The sequence below is a fragment of the Dicentrarchus labrax genome, unplaced genomic scaffold, assembly GCF_905237075.1.
Source record: "Dicentrarchus labrax unplaced genomic scaffold, dlabrax2021, whole genome shotgun sequence".
Lineage (NCBI taxonomy): Eukaryota > Metazoa > Chordata > Actinopteri > Moronidae > Dicentrarchus > Dicentrarchus labrax.
This window is the reverse complement of record NW_026136711.1, coordinates 24,564,222-24,585,153: the sequence shown is the minus strand read 5'-3', so window position 1 is coordinate 24,585,153 and position 20,932 is coordinate 24,564,222. Positions and strand designations below refer to the sequence as shown.

The 20,932-nt window shown below is 39.2% G+C and overlaps 1 protein-coding gene across 2 annotated transcripts; it reads left to right on the top strand.

The window, feature by feature from the left end:
• The first annotated feature begins 813 nt into the window (after positions 1 to 813).
• Positions 814 to 19,377, top strand: myg1 (myg1 exonuclease). Of its 2 annotated transcripts, XM_051414319.1 has the most exons (8): positions 814 to 1,155; positions 2,214 to 2,326; positions 7,540 to 7,699; positions 8,750 to 8,899; positions 11,052 to 11,174; positions 12,041 to 12,222; positions 18,803 to 19,035; positions 19,130 to 19,377. In XM_051414319.1, the coding sequence occupies exons 1-7, from the start codon at positions 874 to 876 to the stop codon at positions 18,990 to 18,992; spliced, it is 1,200 nt and encodes a 399-aa protein (XP_051270279.1). In that variant the 5' UTR covers positions 814 to 873; the 3' UTR covers positions 18,993 to 19,035; positions 19,130 to 19,377. The 2 variants fall into 2 exon arrangements, with proteins under 2 accessions (XP_051270279.1, XP_051270278.1); XM_051414318.1 differs by having other exon boundaries at positions 18,803 to 19,377.
• Positions 19,378 to 20,932: the final 1,555 nt, after the last annotated feature.

The following is a 20,932-nucleotide window of genomic DNA, read 5'->3' as shown; positions in this document are numbered from 1 at the left end:
CACTAGGATTTAATTTAGTTTGAGTTTGTATTCATTCCTGTTCAAAGTGTTCTTTGTTTGGTATTATAGAAAGGTAAAAATACTGTAGCTACAGTACTGCAGTGGTGGAAGAAGTACTAGATCTTTTACTTACTAAGTAAAAGTGGCAATGTCACAGTGTAAAAACACTCAATTACACTAAAGTAAAAGTATTAATATAAAAATATACTTAAAACACCAAAAGTAAAAGCACTCAATACGGGATGGCTCTTTTCAGAACAATGTATATAATATCACTGGATTATAATTAGTTGTGTATTTATATGTAAGCTTCACTGATGTTGCAGCTACTAAAGATGGTTTCAGCTACTTTATATTGTCAGGTATTTTAATCCATAATAATACAACACGATTTAAATTCTGAATCAATAATCTGAATCTGAAAAGTAGCTCAACCCATGTCAAATAAATGTAGTGGAGGAATAAGCGAAATACTTGCATCCAAAATGCCGTGTACTGTTAGTAAGTATAAAGTAGCATCAAATGGAAATACGCATCTCAAAATTATACTTAAATAGTACTTGAGTAGATGTACTTAGTTACATTCCTCCACTGCTGTACTGTATAAATGTCAAACAGCGCCCCCTGCTGTCGCAAAAGTTCCGTTTGCATTAAAATTCACTCTGATCTCTCAAATGTATATCACAGATAAGATTTCCAGCTTCAGTTCAGTTATATAATTATTATTATTATAAAGACTTTTAAAGTAGGCAATCTATAAAAATACAAAAAAAACCCACATGTTTTCCCCGGTTCACAAAACAGGCGCACCACATCCGGTCCGACTGCCAAATGTGTCCGCCACCCGCGCCTCTCGTGTAAAGTCGCGTTTAAATGTGGTGTGTACGTACGATAGCACGCAATTTAACAAAACCCGCGTCTCAAACAAACCCAAACAACCCAGGCAGTGTTTTACGCCTGTTGCATTCACACACCAGCCGCCGCCGTTTACTCTCCGCAGACGTTACTGACACAGAAAGTAGATCCATGTCCACTCAGCCCAAGAGGCTCTGCACTGAAAACATGTCTGTTCAAAAGATCGGAACTCACAACGGCACCTTTCATTGTGATGAAGTGCTGGCCTGTTTCTTCCTCCGCCAGCTGCCCGAGTACGAGGTAGGTTCAGTATGCTGTGGTTGTGGAGGGAACCCCGTATTGTTCCCGTATTGTTCCCGTACTGCTGCTGTTTATGTCTGTGTCGTTACTACTTCAGAGTAAAACCCTTGTTGTTGTGATTTGAAGGTGTTTTGTTCAGTCTGAATCGGCTGATTTTTATTAGGATTTTGTTTTGGGCAGAAGCTTTTATTTTTCTCTCCTGTCGCTGATCCCATGTCATGTTATAATACTCCAAGTGGGGGTGCTGCTGTACAGATAAACGGAGCTCTCAAAAGATGGCATGAACACCTGTAATAGTTCTAGTATAATTATACATTTTACATTTTAGGAGACAATACAGTGTCAAAGGGTCAGTCAAATAAACACCTTCCATGCCTTATAATCTTGTTTCCACATTCCTTTTTAGGGGTATATTTACTTTTTAAAGTGACTTATTGTCTGGAAAGTACTTCACACCTCATAACGTTGATAGTCATAATTATAACACCAATTGAGAAATCAACCCATTTAACATGAATGAGATTCTCAGTATTTGTTTCTGTAATGGATCAATCCTTGTCCCAAGTGTAAACAAAGTTGTAGCCCCACCGCCAAACTTAAAACATCATAATAATCACAAGATATTTAATATCATATAATGATACTGATTGATATATCTCTCAATACAGCTACATTTATTGACAGTGAATTGAGAAATTGTTGGGAAATCTAGTTAAATAAATTCTTTATAAATCAAGGTACTTTATTAAGAGAGATAGCAAACATAAAGATAAACTAAGAAGCAGATTTAATGCTTATTATTCATCTAAAAAAAAAATTACATGCAGTTTATGTGGTCATAAATTACAGATTGTGCCCATTAGAGCTCTTGCTGCAAGCCAGCTTCTAGTGGGTCCAGTTTTATAATAATGGTATTCAGAGAACTGATTAAAATGCACTTGGCTCTTGGACATAAACACTTCAGAACACTTGAATGAAGCTCATACGTAAAATTAGCATCCAAATCTATCAGATGATAGATGATTGCAGCTCTACAAAACCTTCTGTTCATTGCACAGGATGCAGAGATCATTCGGACCAGGGACCCGACAAAGCTGGCACAGTGTGACATCGTTGTAGATGTGGGAGGAGAGTTTGACCCCAAGAGGCATCGCTATGACCACCATCAGAGGTAAGATTTTAGTTATCAAAGAGAGGATGTTTATTAAGTTTTCAGTAAATGTTTGGAATGACCAGAAAATATATAAATGTTTGTTGTGCATCACCTCTCATGGTAATGATATTGTGGGTTTATTTTGATATGGCAAATTATGATACAGTGTTTTTTTTAAAAAAGTACTAAATTAATATTATAAAGCAATTACTATAATTTTTCAGAGTTATTTTGAGAAAGCCTGCTCAAAGTGACAGTTCATGTTTAACTTTAAATCACCATGTAGTCCAGTGTGGTGGACACCAGCCAAAGAACTCGGTTAGTTTCTTTACATAAACAGATATAAATCAGGAAGGTGTACTAATTATCATGTTTTTTTTTTTAAATTCAAATCACTCAACATGTAAATGATACTAAAAGATGTTTTTAGTGATGGAAAAAATACCCAGTCACTGTAAAATAGGCCACAGTAGGCCTCTTTCATGTCAGACATTTTGACATGTCACAGCTGCAAAGCCACAGGGGTAACTAATATTACTAACACTTGTTCCCTTTAGATGTGCCAGTAATGTCATTGAACCAGGCACCGTGAGAGATGTTATTGGTCAGTATTAGTTTAGTGCGGCTATATCTGCATCAGATGGAGCTGAAACAGTTAGTGGATTTAATTTGATAAGTCAATTGATGTAACATTTATCTGTAAGTATATTGTAATTTTTAAACTAAAATGCCAAAGAGTATTTCTTTCCAGCCATTCAAATATGTGGATATACTGCTTTCTCTGTTTTTGTATAATTGCAAACAGACAAACATTTTTTTTTTTTTTTACTAATTTCTGGCATTTTATACACAAAACAATTAATCAAAAAAATAAACAGCATTATTGTTTTCATTCATCTGTAATGAAAACAATGAAAACTTCTGAAACTGTCACCTTGGCTTTGGGGAATTTTTAAAAACTTTTTTACAAGTCGATCCATTGAGAAAATCTGTCTAGTTTTTTAAGTGTAAGGAATCATATTTCATTATGTGAGGTCTGAGAGAGTGTATCTCTCTGCGGCTTCTGTTCTGATACTGTTGAAGCGACCTAATTGCATGAATCACGAAGGAACAGGCTCTGTGTTTTCTGCAAAATTTCCTGCCAAAGTTCCTTCCGAATGATTGCATTCACTCGAAGTCTCATCACGTTGAGTAATCAGCCTATTCCAGATGTCTTGTCAGCTTAATGTCCCGATGATAATCAGAGATAGCTTTTATGACCACGGTGATAAAGATATGCCAGGGCTCTCTTCCTGGCAGGTGGTTAGTGATAATTAGCACTCCTTCAATTGGATGCCCCCCTGCTGTTGGTTCACGAGGCACAGAGGCTGCCACGACACTGTGAGGGGCCGCAGGAGAATGTGGCTGTCACTCACATGCGCGGATGGGGGAAAGATGGTTGTGATGGCAGGGATGGATGTAAGTGGGCTTGGGGTGCTTGAGGAAGTTGGAGAAGGGGCTGACAAGAACAATTAGTCCTCATTTCAATAGCACCTTTTTAAAACTGTGACACTGTACAGATGAAGTTGACAGCAGTAACCAATACATCACAGTAAGAATATTGAAATAAGAGTGTCAAATTAAGCCATTAAAGACGTAGTTCAGCATTTGGAAAAATACGCTTATTTGCTTTACTGTCAAGAGTTGGAGAAGATTGATTCCACTCTTATACCTGTATGTTTAATATGAAACTGGATCCAGCAGTAAGTTAACTTAGCTTAGCGTATATAGACTGGAAACAGGGGGGAACAGTTAGCCTGGCTCTGGCTCAAAGGTAACAAAATATGCCCACTAGCTCACTAATCAACACGCTGTATCTTGTTTGATTAATCTGTACAAAATCAAAGTGTAAAAACGCCAATTTACCACTGGACTATTACATGGCTGGACTTTGTAGAGTCTTGTTGTCACTGTGAGGTTGCCAGGCAACCTGCTGAGACCCCACGAAGGAACAGGTTGCTGTATATGTATGTATGTTTGTTAATATACAGAATATTCAGCAGCTTTGTGTGTGCACTGTGTATTTGAAATATATAGTGTCTGATTGTGTCTGACAATATGTGACTGATATTAACTGTTCATCATAGAGATGGCATGAGGAAAGAACATGTTTTTGTTCTTGTGTCTGGTTGTCTTGGTGTACAGAGATCTCTAGCGCCTACCAGTGGGGGGAAGTTGTAACAGGTTTAAGGTGTGATGGGTGTGCAGTGATGTTTTCTGCCTATTTCCTGCCTCTGGATATGTATAAGTCCTGAATGAAGAGAGGGCCGGTTGGCACCAGTGATTATTTATCCAAAATTATGCCAAAATTATCATTCCCACATAATTGTCGATTGTCTGTCAAAAGAATCACAATATGATGTTTTTACCATATGGTGCAACCCTACTAATATAGACTGACTGCTGACTACAAATTATTTCCCTTTATTGAAGCCTAAAGACAAAAAGAACATTAGTGAATTTTGTTTTTTTCTTTAAGATGGCGTCTAATGTGAGAAACTTCTGCATATATGGAAAAATGTTATCTTTGAAGTTTCTTTTGCAGAGATGGAAATAGAGTTGGAAGCATGAGAAATGTTCTCTAAACACCGACCAAAGGTTAATAAAGCAAAACAGATTAGATCCGCCAGGGATTACTTTTGTGGTTGCTCACACTAGAACTGCATTCACGGCTCCCACTCAGCAAAGAAATAAAAGTAAGCAAAAATATTTTTGCTACTGTGACAAAGTGATGAATGTTGTCTGCATTTTGCAGAGAAATCTAATAGATAAACTGCTTTTATGCAGTTTTGTATTGTGACGCAGTTTAAGATGCTTCCGCTGGCTGTATGCTACTTGCAAACCAGCAAAGACAGATTCATGGACACAGCAGGCTTCCCACTTCCCCTCTATTCAACAAATAGCTATAATGAATAATACACAATTACAACTTGTATGTATCTCAATAGTAACTCATGTGTGCACAATAAATGTAAAAATAAATGCAGGCATTGACAATTCCTCTCTTAAATCTGTCCAAATGTTTAATGTTATCCCTAATCTGGCAGCACTGTGTTACATATATTAAATTGTTCTCAAATGTTATGAATCCAGTAGAAAGGTACAAGCTAAATCAGGGATGACTTGGAGGTCATTACAGTTTCTATAAGACCATTTAGTCTACTCTACAGTACTGAAGGTCACAGTGATATCTGAATGAATTAAAGAGGAACATCCCCTACCATCTGCCTCTCAAAGGAGGACATGACTAACCAGATTGGAATTTCTCAATCCAGTTTGGAATTTATTTGTTAAAATATATTTGTCAGACTGAAGAGTTTCTTTATAAACCACAGGAAATACTGTTGTAAGGAGATGGGTCAGTCAGGGGTTGGACTGTTGAATGGCTCTCCAGTAGTTAGAGAGGCACTGACATTACAGTGACATTGGCCTTTTATTGTGTGAAAATGTTAACGTTTAAAGCTCTTGAAAGCCCACACAGTGCTCTAATACAACAGTCTGTATCTGTCCTATCACTCTAATGGAGTACTGGGCTCAGAGTAATGGGAAATGACTGGCCAGTAATATTGTTTTTTAAAAAGTGCTTTAGTTTCTTAAGATGCTTCGAGTAGAGGAAAGATTCATGAAGCATAATTTTCCACACACAGTAAATACTAATGCAATAAAACCATTATTTTTAATGATTTAGAGTGATGAGCAAAAGTGGTTCATCTGGGGCAGTGTGGGAATAGTAGTACATCATATGTTGAGTATGTGCTTTGTAATACTAAAATGTGTGTATTAAATTCTAGTTTACTGGGAGAAGTAACTTGATTTCACACAAACAGTTTGATGACTTCTCTTTGGGTTAGCATGTCTTTTTCAGCCGTTTCACTCACTCAGTCATTTTCCTCTCGCCCATTCACTTCCATCTCCTGATAATCAGCATAGAAATGCCTCAGCTTGGCCAATTAGCCCTTTTAATGGCTGTGATTACCCCCTGCTTCCCTAGCATGTCACTCATTCATTTGACGGTCTGTTTTCCGCTGTGCTGCAGCCCAAGCATCCTAATTAAGCCTGAATTAAATGACCAGCAGTGGCTCAGTGCTGGAGCCCACCCATCCCAGCACGTGGCTGAGGAGAGACCTCCGGTGGCTTTTATTTATGTGCTCACGCTTACAAACACACTGGAGCATGCTTTCTCTCTCCGGTCAATGCAAACCCGCTTTCTGAGGATGAAGAGAATATTTATGGATGCAAGGTTCTTTTATTGATATCTGATACACTGCCAGTAATGTACAGTAATCATCTGAATGCAGCAGACATTTTATTGAAGAGGCCAGTTATTGGAAAAAATGTTTGTTTATGAGCAGAACACTAATGTTTAATCTCCCAATCCTCTGCTTTAGTATTGAACACTGGATATCATCTGCCTACAGACCATCAAGCGTTTTTCAGCTCTTAGCATTGATATAAGCTGATTTTCATTTCCTTAATATCTTACATGCCTTTTGTTGCAATACTGGAATACTGCAAATGTCAGCAAACAAGTTGATCTCTTCAGCTCATAATTTAATAACATTTTCCTTACACACGCAAAGAAACCTACAGTCATTTATTTCACTAATTCACTCCTTCTGACCAGCAGTCAATAACTCACAGATATTCGGTTTACAGTGATATTAAACAGAAAAAAAGCAGCAAATCATCACAATTAAGAAGCAGGAATTAGGGAGTTCTTGGATTTTCAAATAAAAATGTCAGAATAATAGTCGCTTGACATAATCGACTGATAATTGCAGCTCTGACTAGGGCTCCACAAGTAATTGAAATATTATCGAAATCACAATATGGACAGGTGGAATATATAAATCTCAGAAGCTACAATTTTCTGATAAAGGTAAAATGTGTGATGAGTTTGACATTTTTTGAGATACAAAAATGATCATTCCCACACTAATTGAGAGTCATATCACATTGCTATCAATCTGTCAAAATAATCGCAATATGATTTTTTTTTTTTTTTTTACCATATTGTGCAGCCCTAGTTCTGACTCTAGATATTATTTTACTATAGATTATCTATTGATTATTATTATTTTACATTAAGTTCCCACAGCCACTAAATATCTTTAAAATGTATTCAAGTATTCAATTTACATTGAGATGAAGTGTGTTGAGATGTCATTTCTGAATGTCTTCCCTTTGTTTAGGACCTTTACAGAGAGCTTCCATAGCCTGTGTCCAGAGAAGCCATGGGTGACCAAGCTCAGCTCAGCTGGCTTGGTGTACCTACACTTCGGTCGTCAGCTGCTGGCCCAGCTGACGCAGCTGAAGGAGGGTGACAAGCAGCTGGAGATGCTCTTTGACAAGGTGAGAGGGTGAAGACGATATTTATTGCAGGCAATGCATTAGCAACCATTGTGTTTCATTCACAACACAAACAGATGTATCACCTGAGCAGCCTAAACACTGTCAATTTCAGAAACGTCTATTAAGATGTAAAGAGGAAAGCTAGCTCATCACTTACTTGGGTAAATTAGTTACAATAGAATTACACTTATCTCCATGTTGGTTGCTTTAAAGTGTTGCTTTCACGCAATAAAATGCTGAATGCTTATTGTTAAAGTTTATTTTATGGGCATTTTGCCTTAATCAGACAGTTGGCAGACAAGTGTGTTTAGAAATAAAGGGAGAGAGAGAGAGAGGGATGTGGCAAAGTTCCTCTGCCAAATTCAAACTGAGGACACTGCAGTTATATTTAGACAGCCAGACCAGCAGGAGGCCTCGGCACACAGAGCAGTTTTGATGGCTAGGCCCATTAAGCCGGCCAATAAATATTAGCCCTATTAACTCATATTATCATTGGCCTTTTGATGTGTCAGTTTATGTAAAGCCCCAAGTAATCCTTTTACTCATGGCGCGGGCTTTATTTATTTTAGGATGTAGTATGTCTCGTCTTCTGGCACTCCAGACAACTGAACCTCTATTTTTGCCCCAAAACTTAGTTCCAGTTGTAAGCCACTTGTAAAATGTCAACTCTTTGGTGATTGACCTTCCGGTGTACTGAGGAGTTGACTTTCCAGCACTAAATATTCCTCTTCTCTCTCTCTCTCTCTCTCTCTCTCTCTCTCTCTCTCTCTCTCCCCCCTCTCTTTATTTTTTCCAGTTTTCCTAGTGAACTGTAAAATAGCAGCAATTTGTCTTTTCCTTTTGGTTTAATGACATAGCCGTGCTTTAAGCCTTCGGTAACTGCCCACACACTGTGACCAAGTGTACTTCAATCAGAATACTGTTATCCCAGTACATTACTTCCCCTTTTACCGACAATTCTTCCTTTTCAGAATGAGCACAAACGGCTGATTCCTGTATCATTACACTTTCACAACCTTTCTGTCACACATCTCTCTCAATTCCTTGCAGCTGTACGAGAACTTTGTGGAGGAAGTAGATGCTATAGACAACGGCATTTCACAGTTTGACGGAGAGGCCCGCTACTCCATCTCCACCACGCTGAGCGCACGTGTCAGCCACCTGAACCCATGCTGGAACAGCAAGAGTCAGGACACTGAGGTGATGGACTGCACGAGTGTGAATGTCTACACACACTGCAGCACGTTTATATATCAGGCAGATGAGACGGAAAAGTTGATCTTTTAAACTAAAGATCACTAATTATGTTTTGTGTGTGGGTCCGTATCTGGGGTGTAATAATATTAAAACAGAGCGTGTTTTTTGTGTTTTTCAGTTTTAATTTAAAGACCAATTGACTTCACAAGAAACTAAACATTAGTTGCAAACTGCGGATATTTTCAAGGTCAGGTTTGGATTTTAGGATTACAGGGTTTGGTTTAGTGGAGAGGTGTAATGTGAGGAAATGGTTGTATCCAGTGAATGTCTTCATTTGCATTAATCAGACAAATGTAGCAGTATCGCAAGGTGTAACAACACATTTCATTTTAAGGAGGTGTGAAAAGTGTGTTTGTCGCCAAATAAACAGGATATATCAGGATATCCTGAATCACAGCATGGCAAAGTCAATTATCTTTGGTTGCATGTTTGTGTCTCACGGTGCTCTGTGAATATAGTATAATAAGTACAATGTTTGTTCAGTCATTGGCTGGATTTCTACTGTATGACTTGTGGACACACTAAGTATTACTGTGTGGACATTATTATATCTATTGAAGGGAAAACCGTGCCAACTTGCAAAGTGACAACCAAATGACTCCCAGCACATAAAGAGACATTGTGTCTCCTTCTCTATTTGCTCTGTTGAGAACAAATGTACATTTAACATCCCTGGAGGGTTTTTTTTTGTAAGAATTTATTTATTTGTGGGACTTCAACACACCTTGAATCCAAGGGATAACAAGTTGAAGTGAGGACACATCTTTCTAAGGCTGCAACTAACAACTGTTAGTCTTATCAACTGTTATCCAACACTCCAAACAGCCAAAGATACTGAGGTACCCTTGTATAAGCTGAAAAAGAAGAGCATATCCTCACATTGGAAAGGTTGGGACTGGGTATATTTGGCATTTCTGCTTGAAAAATTACTTTCTGATTCATTTTCTGTCAATTGGCTAATCTCTTAATCCACTGATTTTGTTTTCCAGCCCTACTTATATTTAACATTGTCCCCGACGGAAAAATGTCTTCAAAACCCAAACTAGATCAGTACAAACTAATCCAAAAATGAATATCCACCTCAAAATACAACAACTAAACAATATCTAAATGAATGAGTGAGATGATGAGTTTTTCTAGTTTATGATGACTCAGCAACTTGTAACCTGCATTAACCCTGACCTGACCGCCCGGAAGTCCTTTTTGTTTTCGACACCTTGATATTTAACTGAAGGCTGCTCCACAGTTTGGTCCTCCATTGTTAAATAGGGCTTTTGGCGACATAATCTAATGATAATCACGCACAATGGGCAACCTGGTGAAACAAAGATGAGTTAAGTTATGTTGAGGGAAACTCAACAGGTGCACTGCAGCGCAGTCAGTGTTCAGAGGTTAATTTTAATGCCGTGTAGAAACATGCCTCTCATTAGTGCAGGAGGGGAATACCTGCAGGGAAAGGGCACCTGTTTTCTACAGACTCCCACGAGACAACTGCAGCCTGGCTTTGCATATTTGTTGACAATGCCACCATTTTTTTCCCATCGTTGGGGCTGTCTCAGTGGAGTAGCTGGCCTATTTGTTTTTTCACATTTCAGTTCACATGATTATAATTCTTGTCCTGGCACTTTCCTCCACTTTCCCCACTAGCTCACACTGCGAGGCAAGACGGCTCTGGGAGATCAGAAAGTGTGAAAGATTTGTATTAAAAAATGTTTGGCAGACAGCTTGATAGCAAACTGACCTGGTGAACTCTCAACAGTGGCTGTTTGTGATAATTGAAAAACCTAATGGATTTTCTGTTCCTCCTTCTTGTGCTCTCTTGAGTTTTTGCTCACGAGACTATGAGAGAGTGAGGCCAGGCTGGGGTTTGTGCCTTACATGACGGGGAGCTGATGATCACCCCCATTGTATTTCACATCAAACTCTATTGGAATTCAGAGGTGGTGTAGTATTGACGAAAGATGTGAATTACCATGAACGATTCTGAGCAGTCAGACTCGTCAGTTGTCTACCTTCATTATATGATACAGTATTACTCTCATATTCTTACACTGTATGTGACAGTAACATGTATTTGTACACATGTTTTTACTAGGAGGGTTTCAAAAAGGCTATGAAGATGGTTGGGGAGGAGTTCCTGGACCGTCTGGAGTTCTACCAGTCCTCCTGGCTGCCGGCTCGCACAGTGGTGGAGGACGCTGTTAAGGAGAGGCATCAGGTATAAGACTGCACAAGCTAATGTGTACATTTTTGTTCTGTTGTCCTTTGTAATCATTGTAACTTGGCACAGGGTCCTTGATTGTCCATCGCTCACCTCAACAATATATGCGTTTCTCTTTTTCTCTCAAATTTCCCCTTATGTTAAATCATTTATATCGTGTAAACTGGGTATTGTGATGTACAGTATTGATGTATTGGTAATACAACAAATAATACCAACCATCTCTAAATAACTGTTGGTCCATCATCTATAATAGAAGGGGGGATTTCCAACAAATCCTTACTCACATCCTTTGTGTTGCTCTCAATGAATTGGGAGATAAATGGTGAAATTGCAGTTTAGTATGGAGCCAAAACAGAGCCTTTAGCTTTTGACTTTGAAAAACTTCTATTATCTTTTTAAAAACTATTTGATTTATTTATTGCATTTCCAAAGACAGTCTGGTGGGGTTTTTTTTCTTTTCTGTTTTGTTGGAGGGAAGGGATTTGAGGGGGCTGCATGGTTTCCATATTTGGTCCCTGTGTTGTTTTTCCCAGGGGGAACGTTTTCCAATATTTTTTTTGTTTTCATTTTGTATTTCAATGACAAATTGTATTTTTTCGGTGCCAAAAACTAAAGACTCTGTTCTGGCTCCATATTTTAGCTCTAATTAGATCACATCCTCTAGTATTATTTATAATCTTGCTGATAAACTTAATCATAAAGTTTTCAAATTCAAGCACTTATTATCTTCTCTTTGTCCTTATTTTTTAAAACATATCTTAAAATTTTCAGAAAACTCTCTACTAAAGCTGAAGGTCTCCACTTTTTGTGAATATTCGCATTAGTAACACCCAGTTTACTGCTTCTCCTCCCATTTCCAGGTAGATCCCAGTGGGGAGGTGGTGTTGTTCTCCCAGGGTGGTTGTCCCTGGAAGGAGCATCTGTTTACCCTGGAGAAAGAGCTCCAGGTGGAGACACCCATCAAGTTTATCCTTTACCCCGACCAGAATGGACAGTGGAGGGTCCAGTGCGTCCCCGCCGGGCTGAACACCTTCCAGAACAGGTGCGAGTTCACCCAAAGTCCATTTTTAGATACATTTTATTCAAGGTTATTTAAATGGAATTTCTGCTTCATGGTCTCAGCTTGTGATCTCATGTGCAGAGAGAAAACCTTGCATGAGTTACCTTAGCAGATATCAAACATGCAGAACTCACAAGGATGTTGTGACACTGACTCTCTCTCTCTCTCTCTCTCTCACACACACACACACACACACACACACACACACACACACACACACACACACACACACACACACACACACACGAAATTCAGGATTTTTTTTTTTAAATGTTGGTGGAAAACACAGTGACAGGCACAGATCTGGAGTCTCCCAGACGTGTTGAATTGAGTTGAGCTCTGGTGACGGAGACGAGCCATGGTGTATGATTTAACTTTCATGCTTATCGGACCATTTGACAACTACTCGCGGAGGGTTTGACGTGTCATCCAGTGAGAGACTAACTCCTGCTTGGATGGAAGGACTTGTTTGTAGGATGAGGATGATCCTTTAGGTAAGGCAGAGGTTTTGTTCTCACATTGCTCTCTAAGGAGCTGAGAGGATGTAAACAGTCCCGACACCTGAGGCCTTTCTCCATGCCCACCCCTCAGTCAGGTGTTTCCTTTTTGTTTTCCTAGTGTTAATTACACCCTCTGCTCCAAATACAGGAAGCAGGAAGATATACAGTACATGCTGATTGTGACAGCTTTTATTTACAGCCACTTACTTAAACATACTCCAGGATTTTTATGAAGGTGAATAGAATGTGACTTTCATGCTCTATTGACCAACAGGGTATTTTTGAATACACACCATTGTCTCCTCGTAACCAGTACTGGGCAGTATGACCAAATATTTCTGTCACCATTGTGCATGCTGCTGTTGTTGCGGAGCATTTCTGCATCTTTTATCAATAATGAAGCCCCTCAAACCTTCAAGCCCGACACTTCAGATGATCATTAGATCGCATTGCTATTATTGTCGTGTCACTCTCTACATAATGACAGTGATGACAAGACAAAGATATAGCATGTCAGTTTGTCAGATGATTAACACACTCAAGTTTGTGTTTGTTGCCTCTGGAGGGTAATTGTTTATCTGAGGTGCGTCACATACTCTAACCCACAATGCCTCTCTATTAACGTCATCAGCAACACCACTGGAGTCTTATACTTGTTTCACTACTGCCCTAAATCCCAGCATACAGCACACATGATCAGTGTATGGAAACATGCTCCCTGCTTATCATGAAAGACACATTTTCAGTTTCATCTGTCACCACATACTGACTGAACATTAGCTATTACATAGAATGCCTCATTTTGTATTTGTGACAGGAGACCTCTCCAGCAGCCATGCGGCTTCCTCAATGTTTTTTCATGCTGGATTTGGTTGTCATGCTCCTAAGGTTAATGACTTGTGCCGTGATATTGATCCCTGCTCTTCAAAGTGGTAGCAGTGAGTCTTCACCATGTGTACTACTAGTGAGTTGTGCTTTTCAAATGAAGAGGCAGCAGGCTTCTCATTTATAGCCTCATTCTCATAGATTGTCACTGTTTAAGATAAAACAACATCACCAGCAACACATTAGATTAGCTGTAGCTAATTAACATTAATTCGGTAACAGCTAAAATAAAATGTTTGGATCTTCTGGTTAATATGCTCTGTGCAGCTGGTGTCTTTGTTTACAAGGATTGTTTGTGAGTGACAAGACTCATCACTCTATAATGCTCTGTAGAGTGGCAACTCCTCTCTTAAATATATTTAATTAACATTTCATGTTACGGTGCTCATCATATTTTAAGGTTGTAGTTAATCAGATTGTGACCATGAATTAGTCTGCTAATAAAAACTGTTGTGCTTCCTCCTTTCTCGGCCAACAAAAGGTAATCAGACATTTTTGAGTTGTAGTTATTTTTACTTTTTAGTTGAAAGTGTTGAAGGGTAAAATCAAATAACATTCGAGAAAGGAATTTGAAAGGACTCCAATTTGATAAGTGGATTAGATGCTGGATTTAAATTTGATAAAGTGCCATCAAACCCTGTCCTTAGCATTGCGATACCCGAGATTGGAAATTGAAGCTCTTAATGGAGATAATACTTCAGGGGATGAGGAAGGAGTTGACTGCTAATGCAAACCGAGAAAGTAACATGTTGCCTGTGGATCAACTAATGAAGTTGGTCAGACTCAGTTTTTTATGTGTTCATATGAAAAATTTAAATGCACTTTATTTTGCCTCCATCTTTAGTCACACAGACAACTTACTGTCATTTCACTCCACCTATTCACATAGGCCTATATTATCATAAAAGAATCTGCCAAATGTTTCCACATAATACATTCAGGAATAGTTCAGGGTCATTCTGTTCTGTAGAAAATTATATTGGCTTTTGCACAAAACAAAATTAAATTTCATCTGATTGTCTGACATTTTCACTCTTATGTTATTTCCCCTGGAGCACAAATCATGCAGCTTTCAATCACATTTCTTTGCATGAGTAATTATTATTATGACTTCTATTTTATGTATTTATCCGAACCCCCCATCTAAATGATTTTAGAGAGCAATTTTCCCTCATGGCGAAGCAAGGTGCAATCCAGATTCAATCCTGAGGGAAAGTTTAATAGGAAATGTAATGGTTTATATAAAAGACAGCTTCGTTAACAGGTGTGAAAGAGAAGATAATTTTGTTTACACCTGTGACAAGCTGGGACATTTTCTTTATGATTTCTAGTCCTTGGATTGATTTAAGTGATACAAGTCTAACTTTTATCCTTGAAAATTAGCTTAACCTAACCTTGTTACACAACATTTTTACTCAGTCTTATAGTTTGTGTACTAACAATGACAAATAAATTCAATTTCCTGTGACTGCTTCAGAATAAAGGCCACTCTGTTGCAGAAGTAGTAAGTGTTCAGTTAGCCTTAGCAGCTCTGATACAGCATTACAAGAGAGAACAGTAAACTGTGAGGCTTTTTGATGAAATTATAAATGTAAACATGGGATTGCATTCATGTATTGTTTCTCATGAATTTCTTATGCAATTTTAATCTGGCACTAGAATGGCGGACTCCGCCAATGACTACTGTGTTGCTCTTCATTTTTGTTTTGTGGAATTTTCCCTATTCGAACCAAGTTGTCATATATTGAGATAAATTTGTTATTTTGGTGTGTGACATCTCAGATATACCTCATGCCAGGCTTAAGACCTGCAGATGGTCTCTAACCCTCCTCCACCTGACCACCATGCTCTTTAAATGTCTTGTTACCCCCCGACAGTATGTATGTGCTGTTATGCTATTATCCTGTGTTTGACACGTCTCATAATTGATACACTGTGGCTTGCCCAAAGACACAGGAAGAGGGTGGAATTGCTTTTTGACTGCCTTCTATTTTCACCTCTTTCCATGTGGTCATCTTGCTCTTGGCTCTCCCATTAATGTTTCTTTTCTGCCTCTCTGTCTCTCTCAATGTCTCTTTCTCTTATTTACAGTACTTCGGTCTCTGTCCTATAATCATCCTCTTCCATTTCATCACCTTTCTTCCTATCTGTCTTGCTTTCTTCCCCATTAATCCTATTTCTCCCCTGTCATCCACCTTCTCCCCTATCTCGCTGTCTCACCTTTCACACCTTCTGCCCCTCCCTCGCCTCATCCCTCCGCTATACTTTTTTCCAGTCTGCTGCCGAATCTCATCAGGCGGCAGCGCTTTCAACTAAAAAGGCAGGCACCTGCTTGTGGTCGCAGAGCACTTCAAAGATTTAATTTAATGCAAACATAGCAGTTGGTGTGAGGCTACATCAGAACAATGGCTTGTGAGGTGGATAAAAAAAAAACATATATCCAGATGGCTCTTTCTCTGGGTGGCCTGCTTCTTCCCAGTGGGCATGTGCCGACTCTGCGAAAGGGGTGTTGTTATCACCTGTGTCCCTGTGACTGCACCTCGGGGGGGAAAGGTCTATTTTTATCAGTATCACATTGCTAAGGAAATGTGAGCCGGGAGAAGGAAGAGAGGAGTGGAAGCAACCCCTTCCTTAGAGATGCAGTGTATAGAATAATACTGTAGGTTGACAGCAATATGAGCCAGAACATATACCTCTATTCCTAGAAAAAAAAAAAAAGCACACTGGCTGCTGTCACTGTTACCTACTGTGTTTTTGTATTAGAGCTGCAATGACTTTTTTTTTTTTTTTTAATTATCATATATATATAATCAGAAAAAAGAGAAAACTGCCTATCACAATTTCCAGAAATCCTAGGTTACTTCTTCACCTCTCAACTGACAAATACTCCAAAAGCTAAAGATGGTCAATTCATTGTCACAAGGGTGAAAGAAAAACAGAAAACTTTCATCACAAATAAGAAGCTAAGAAGCTGTAGCTAAATAATGTTTGACGTTTTTAGCCACTGATTATTTTTTGTCAATCGACAAATCAATTAAACTAACCATTTCAGATCCAAGCTGTGTGACATCATAATTTATGGGTAGATAAAAAGCTGTCTTGTTTCTTCAAAAGGAGCCAGAATATGCATGTTGTCCCCCCCCCTCTTGGCACTCTGGTGATATCCGTTTGCTAAATCACCGGTGTGGCCTCTGTTGAAAGGTAAAAAAAAATGTGTGAAGTGTGTAAAATTGCAAAGATGGTTGAATTATGACTCGGCAAGCTGCAGAAGGATTCAACACCTCTGCATTTATACAAGTGTCTCTTGTTGTCATCTTGGAGAGGACGACCGAACAGAAGGCTCAAGTTCTGTAAAACACCACTGAACACATGCTGTTGATATTTTATGTTTTAATGACCTGTTACCTCCAGTATATCTAATCCTGAGTACTATACTTTTTCCTAATGAACCACTAATTCCCAGTGTCTGCCTTATTGTGATATAGTAACGGTCTTGGGCGGGTGAGAAGTTTATTTGCTAATTGTGGGATTATTTTTAGACGGGTCATCTTGAGAATTAGAGCTTCCTGGACTGTCATAACAACAAGTCATCCCCCTCCTACTCGTTCCCTCATTACCAGCCCTGTTGACCTTTCCTCTTGAGCTCATTTTCCAGCCATACTGTGGAGCTATCGATTGGTTGATTCATTTAACAGGGATTAAGGTTTTGCCATGCTTTTCCCCCCCATGTTGTCCTATTACAGTCTTTATAAGGAGAAGATGGTGGAGACTTGAGATAGTGGCATGGAGAACAGACTTAGAGAAGAATTACGAGTTTCAGCGAACATGTACATGTGAAAAAAATTGACATTACTGTTCACTTTAGCTCCTCACTCTCTGACTATCACAATTTAAGAGGATGTTTTACAGAATGGCATTAAATATTCAAAGGCAGGCTGAATGTCTGGAAAATAAACCCCTCAAAGTCAAGAACAAGCGAAAACACTTAATGCATTTCGAACTGCAGCTGTGTATGACAACCATATCACTGTCTGACAGGTTGGACTGTACTGTTCAGTTCCACAATTCATCAAGCATGTGACAGAAGAGCCCGTGGTTGGCGTGACATCTTTCATGAAATGTGAAGCTTTTAGTTGATTTAGCCACTTTCTGGCCTCTTCTATTTAAATGATTTCAGAAGCTGTGGGAGGGTGGAAGGGTGAGCGATGAAGGGATGAATCACAATTAAATCAGAATCAGAATGCAACATCACTAAATATATCAATACTTGGTGAAGAAGAGCAGTCTGATGTAATGGAGATAATAACTCCATCAAGGCAAGAATCACACACACACACACACACACACACACACACACACACACACACACACACACACACACACACACACACACACACACACACACACACACACACACACACTAATAAGAACTAGTGTGGTGGTGATGTGTTTTACATTATGCACCAGGCTGTAGACAGGTGTATGCTACATGCAGTGGGTGGCAAATGAGCTGCTCTACATTTTAATGAATGTTCAGCCTCTGAACTGAGACACTTCGTCGAGGTCAGCTCGTAAACCCTCACAGTGCCAATCTTTTTCCCATTTTGTAAGATTGCCCGTTGACTCCGGTGCCGGTGACTTCCAACTGCTACTTCAGATCTTTGATTTTCCACATTACTGGAGAACGATACAGCTATCTTTTATTGGTCTATTTGCTGGGCCTGATTGTGGGCGTGCTATGTGTGAGGGTTACTGCAGATTACCTTTGATGGCAGGAGTTTACCCCAGGTCATGAAGTCTGATAAGACCAGAATAATCATCAATAATCATAAATAGATAAAATCTTCATTTAATTCACATCTTACAATGTGTTTGTTGCCACTACTGATCCAACTAACAATTTATTCTCATTATTGATTATTTTTTGTTTATTTTCTCAATTAATTGAAAACTTAATCCAAAGAAAAAGTTAATTTCGATTTATTCTGTTCTTTCATTGATATTTTGTTGATATTATTTATCATTCAGGAGCTGGTTTTATAATTGCTGTTTATCTGCTTGTGCATACATGTACAGCACAGTGTGTTTTGCAAAAGCTGTGTGTCAACAGGAAGTGAGCAGCTGACCACATAGTGTCCATCTCTAAGCCAACTTGCCCTTCTGTCTTCCTGTCCCAGGCTGTCCTTGCTAGAAGAGTGGCGCGGTGTTCGTGATGAAGCACTGTCGGAGCTCAGTGGGATTAAGGACTGCATCTTCGTCCATGCTGGAGGCTTTATTGGCGGGAACAAGAACCAGGAAGGAGCCCTGGAGATGGCCCGGAGGACCCTGCAAGCCGCCGCCAAGTCCCCTGCAAATGGAAGCAGCTGAAGGGTCAGAGAGGACAGCGAAGAGCACATTTTGTTTCTCGGGGGTCAGTCTTTAGAGAGGATAGCAAGGATTAAAATGTTAGTTTGCAGCTTGTTCGTCCCAGCCAGGGCTAATGTTGTTTTATTCTTCCTTGCCAGGATGGGGATGGTATGGAAATGGCAGCCAAATAACCTTGGACCAATTCCCTAATTACCTATATTCCAACACAGACTCACTCTGAATCATAATGTTGACTCAATGTTATTCTCTTTCTCTCTACCTGTTCTTCTAAATGTAGGTCTGTTTTGTTGTTCATTTGCAATAAAAGACTATTTGGATTACATTGTGCTCTCATAAACATTTCAGTATTCAGTTAAATCTTGCAATAAAGCAATTGTGTTTCCAATTCTGCTCATATCTCTCTCTTTTTTTAATGTCAAGGGCATATGACAGACAGGCAGTCTGACCGACCAACATCTTCAAAGCCTGTGAATACCACGGTCTTACCTTTTCAAGGGTCGATTTATATAGACACCTGGACAGTGGTTCATCCTTTCATTCCCAGCATGCTGACATTAAATGTAACACTACAAAGAGAGGCAGAGGCTACTTCCGCCTGGCTCCAAGATCAAAGCGTCAATAATGAGGCCTGATTAATTCTGAGAAATTAAATTTTCCAATGCCACAAAGAGGTGCTCCTTATGGCAGCCAGTGTCGTGACAAGGTTACGGGCAGTGGGACGAGCCGCACAGTCAATTTCCCTGTAATAAAGTCAGGGGATGTGCCTTGAATTTTCTCATTAATACTCCAGATTTTCTCCCCCCCTATCTCTACCTGTTCCCTCTTCCCTTATTGCATTCTCCACGAGGCTGCTGCTCATGCCCCAACATAACATATTGCTGTACAATTTCACTGTTGTGCATTTTATTTCCATCAGTGCCAGTGCCACTGTGTAAATGCTGTAGCAGAAAGCAAATAGTTCTTTGTTGTTACTCGCAGCTGTTAACGTTGCTCTGTCGCTTTTCTTTTCTCCTCATTTGTCATTCGTTGTGTTCAGTGGTGCGGACTGTTAATTCTTCAGTGACAAGATCCTTTTATCGTCTTTCTTTGTCATTCTTGGTTTCTGTCTTAATTGAAATGGAGATGCCTTTTATGCTCTGAGTGGATCTTGCTCAGAGACATTTGAAGCCTTTAAGTCTAGTAATTTATTGTAATGGAATCGTCATAATGATGCAGCTCTTTGTGTATCATCTAATCTATATTTAGTCTCAAGTTATTCTTTCCCTTTTAGCTGAGAGTGTATTGGCTATTTTTAATAGCTCTGGAAAGGTATTCTTTCTCTTGCATCTTATTTTCCACACTACCTTTGTCTCACACACACATACACATTTTAGTGTTATTACTCAGCTCTCTGTTGTACTGGATCTCAGCCAAGGTCTCAATCCAATCTATACACATTTGTGACAGCCTTTTACAGTCACGTGGTTCATATTGTAATCTCTGCCAACCAGTGCTGTGTTGTTTTGGGAGATACAGAAGATGACCCTTTCCCCCCGCAAATACCTCACTGAAAGAAGCAGGAGACAGCAGAGGTATATTCACTACAGCAGTCTAATTGCAGACACTTTGAGAGAGAAACATCAAACTGAAAAGGTAAAAACTTGCAATAATAATATGTATTGATTTGAGTTTCCAGCAACCACTTTACCATTGCATGCACAATTTCAGGCTTATTCATGATCAAGTGCACTTGCCTGATTGCTGTGCACAGGAAATCACAAGATGCTCTGACTGTATTTTAAAATTCAAAGCATCCTCAAAAGCCTTTTCCTGAATTTGTGTCTGTTGTGTGTTTTAGTCTATGCTCCGGCTTCCCCTGCAGAATCACACAATCCTGCCAGCATTAAGTCCTTTCCTGCCACCCAAATTACCTACAAAGCAAAATTTTTTAATACTATGTT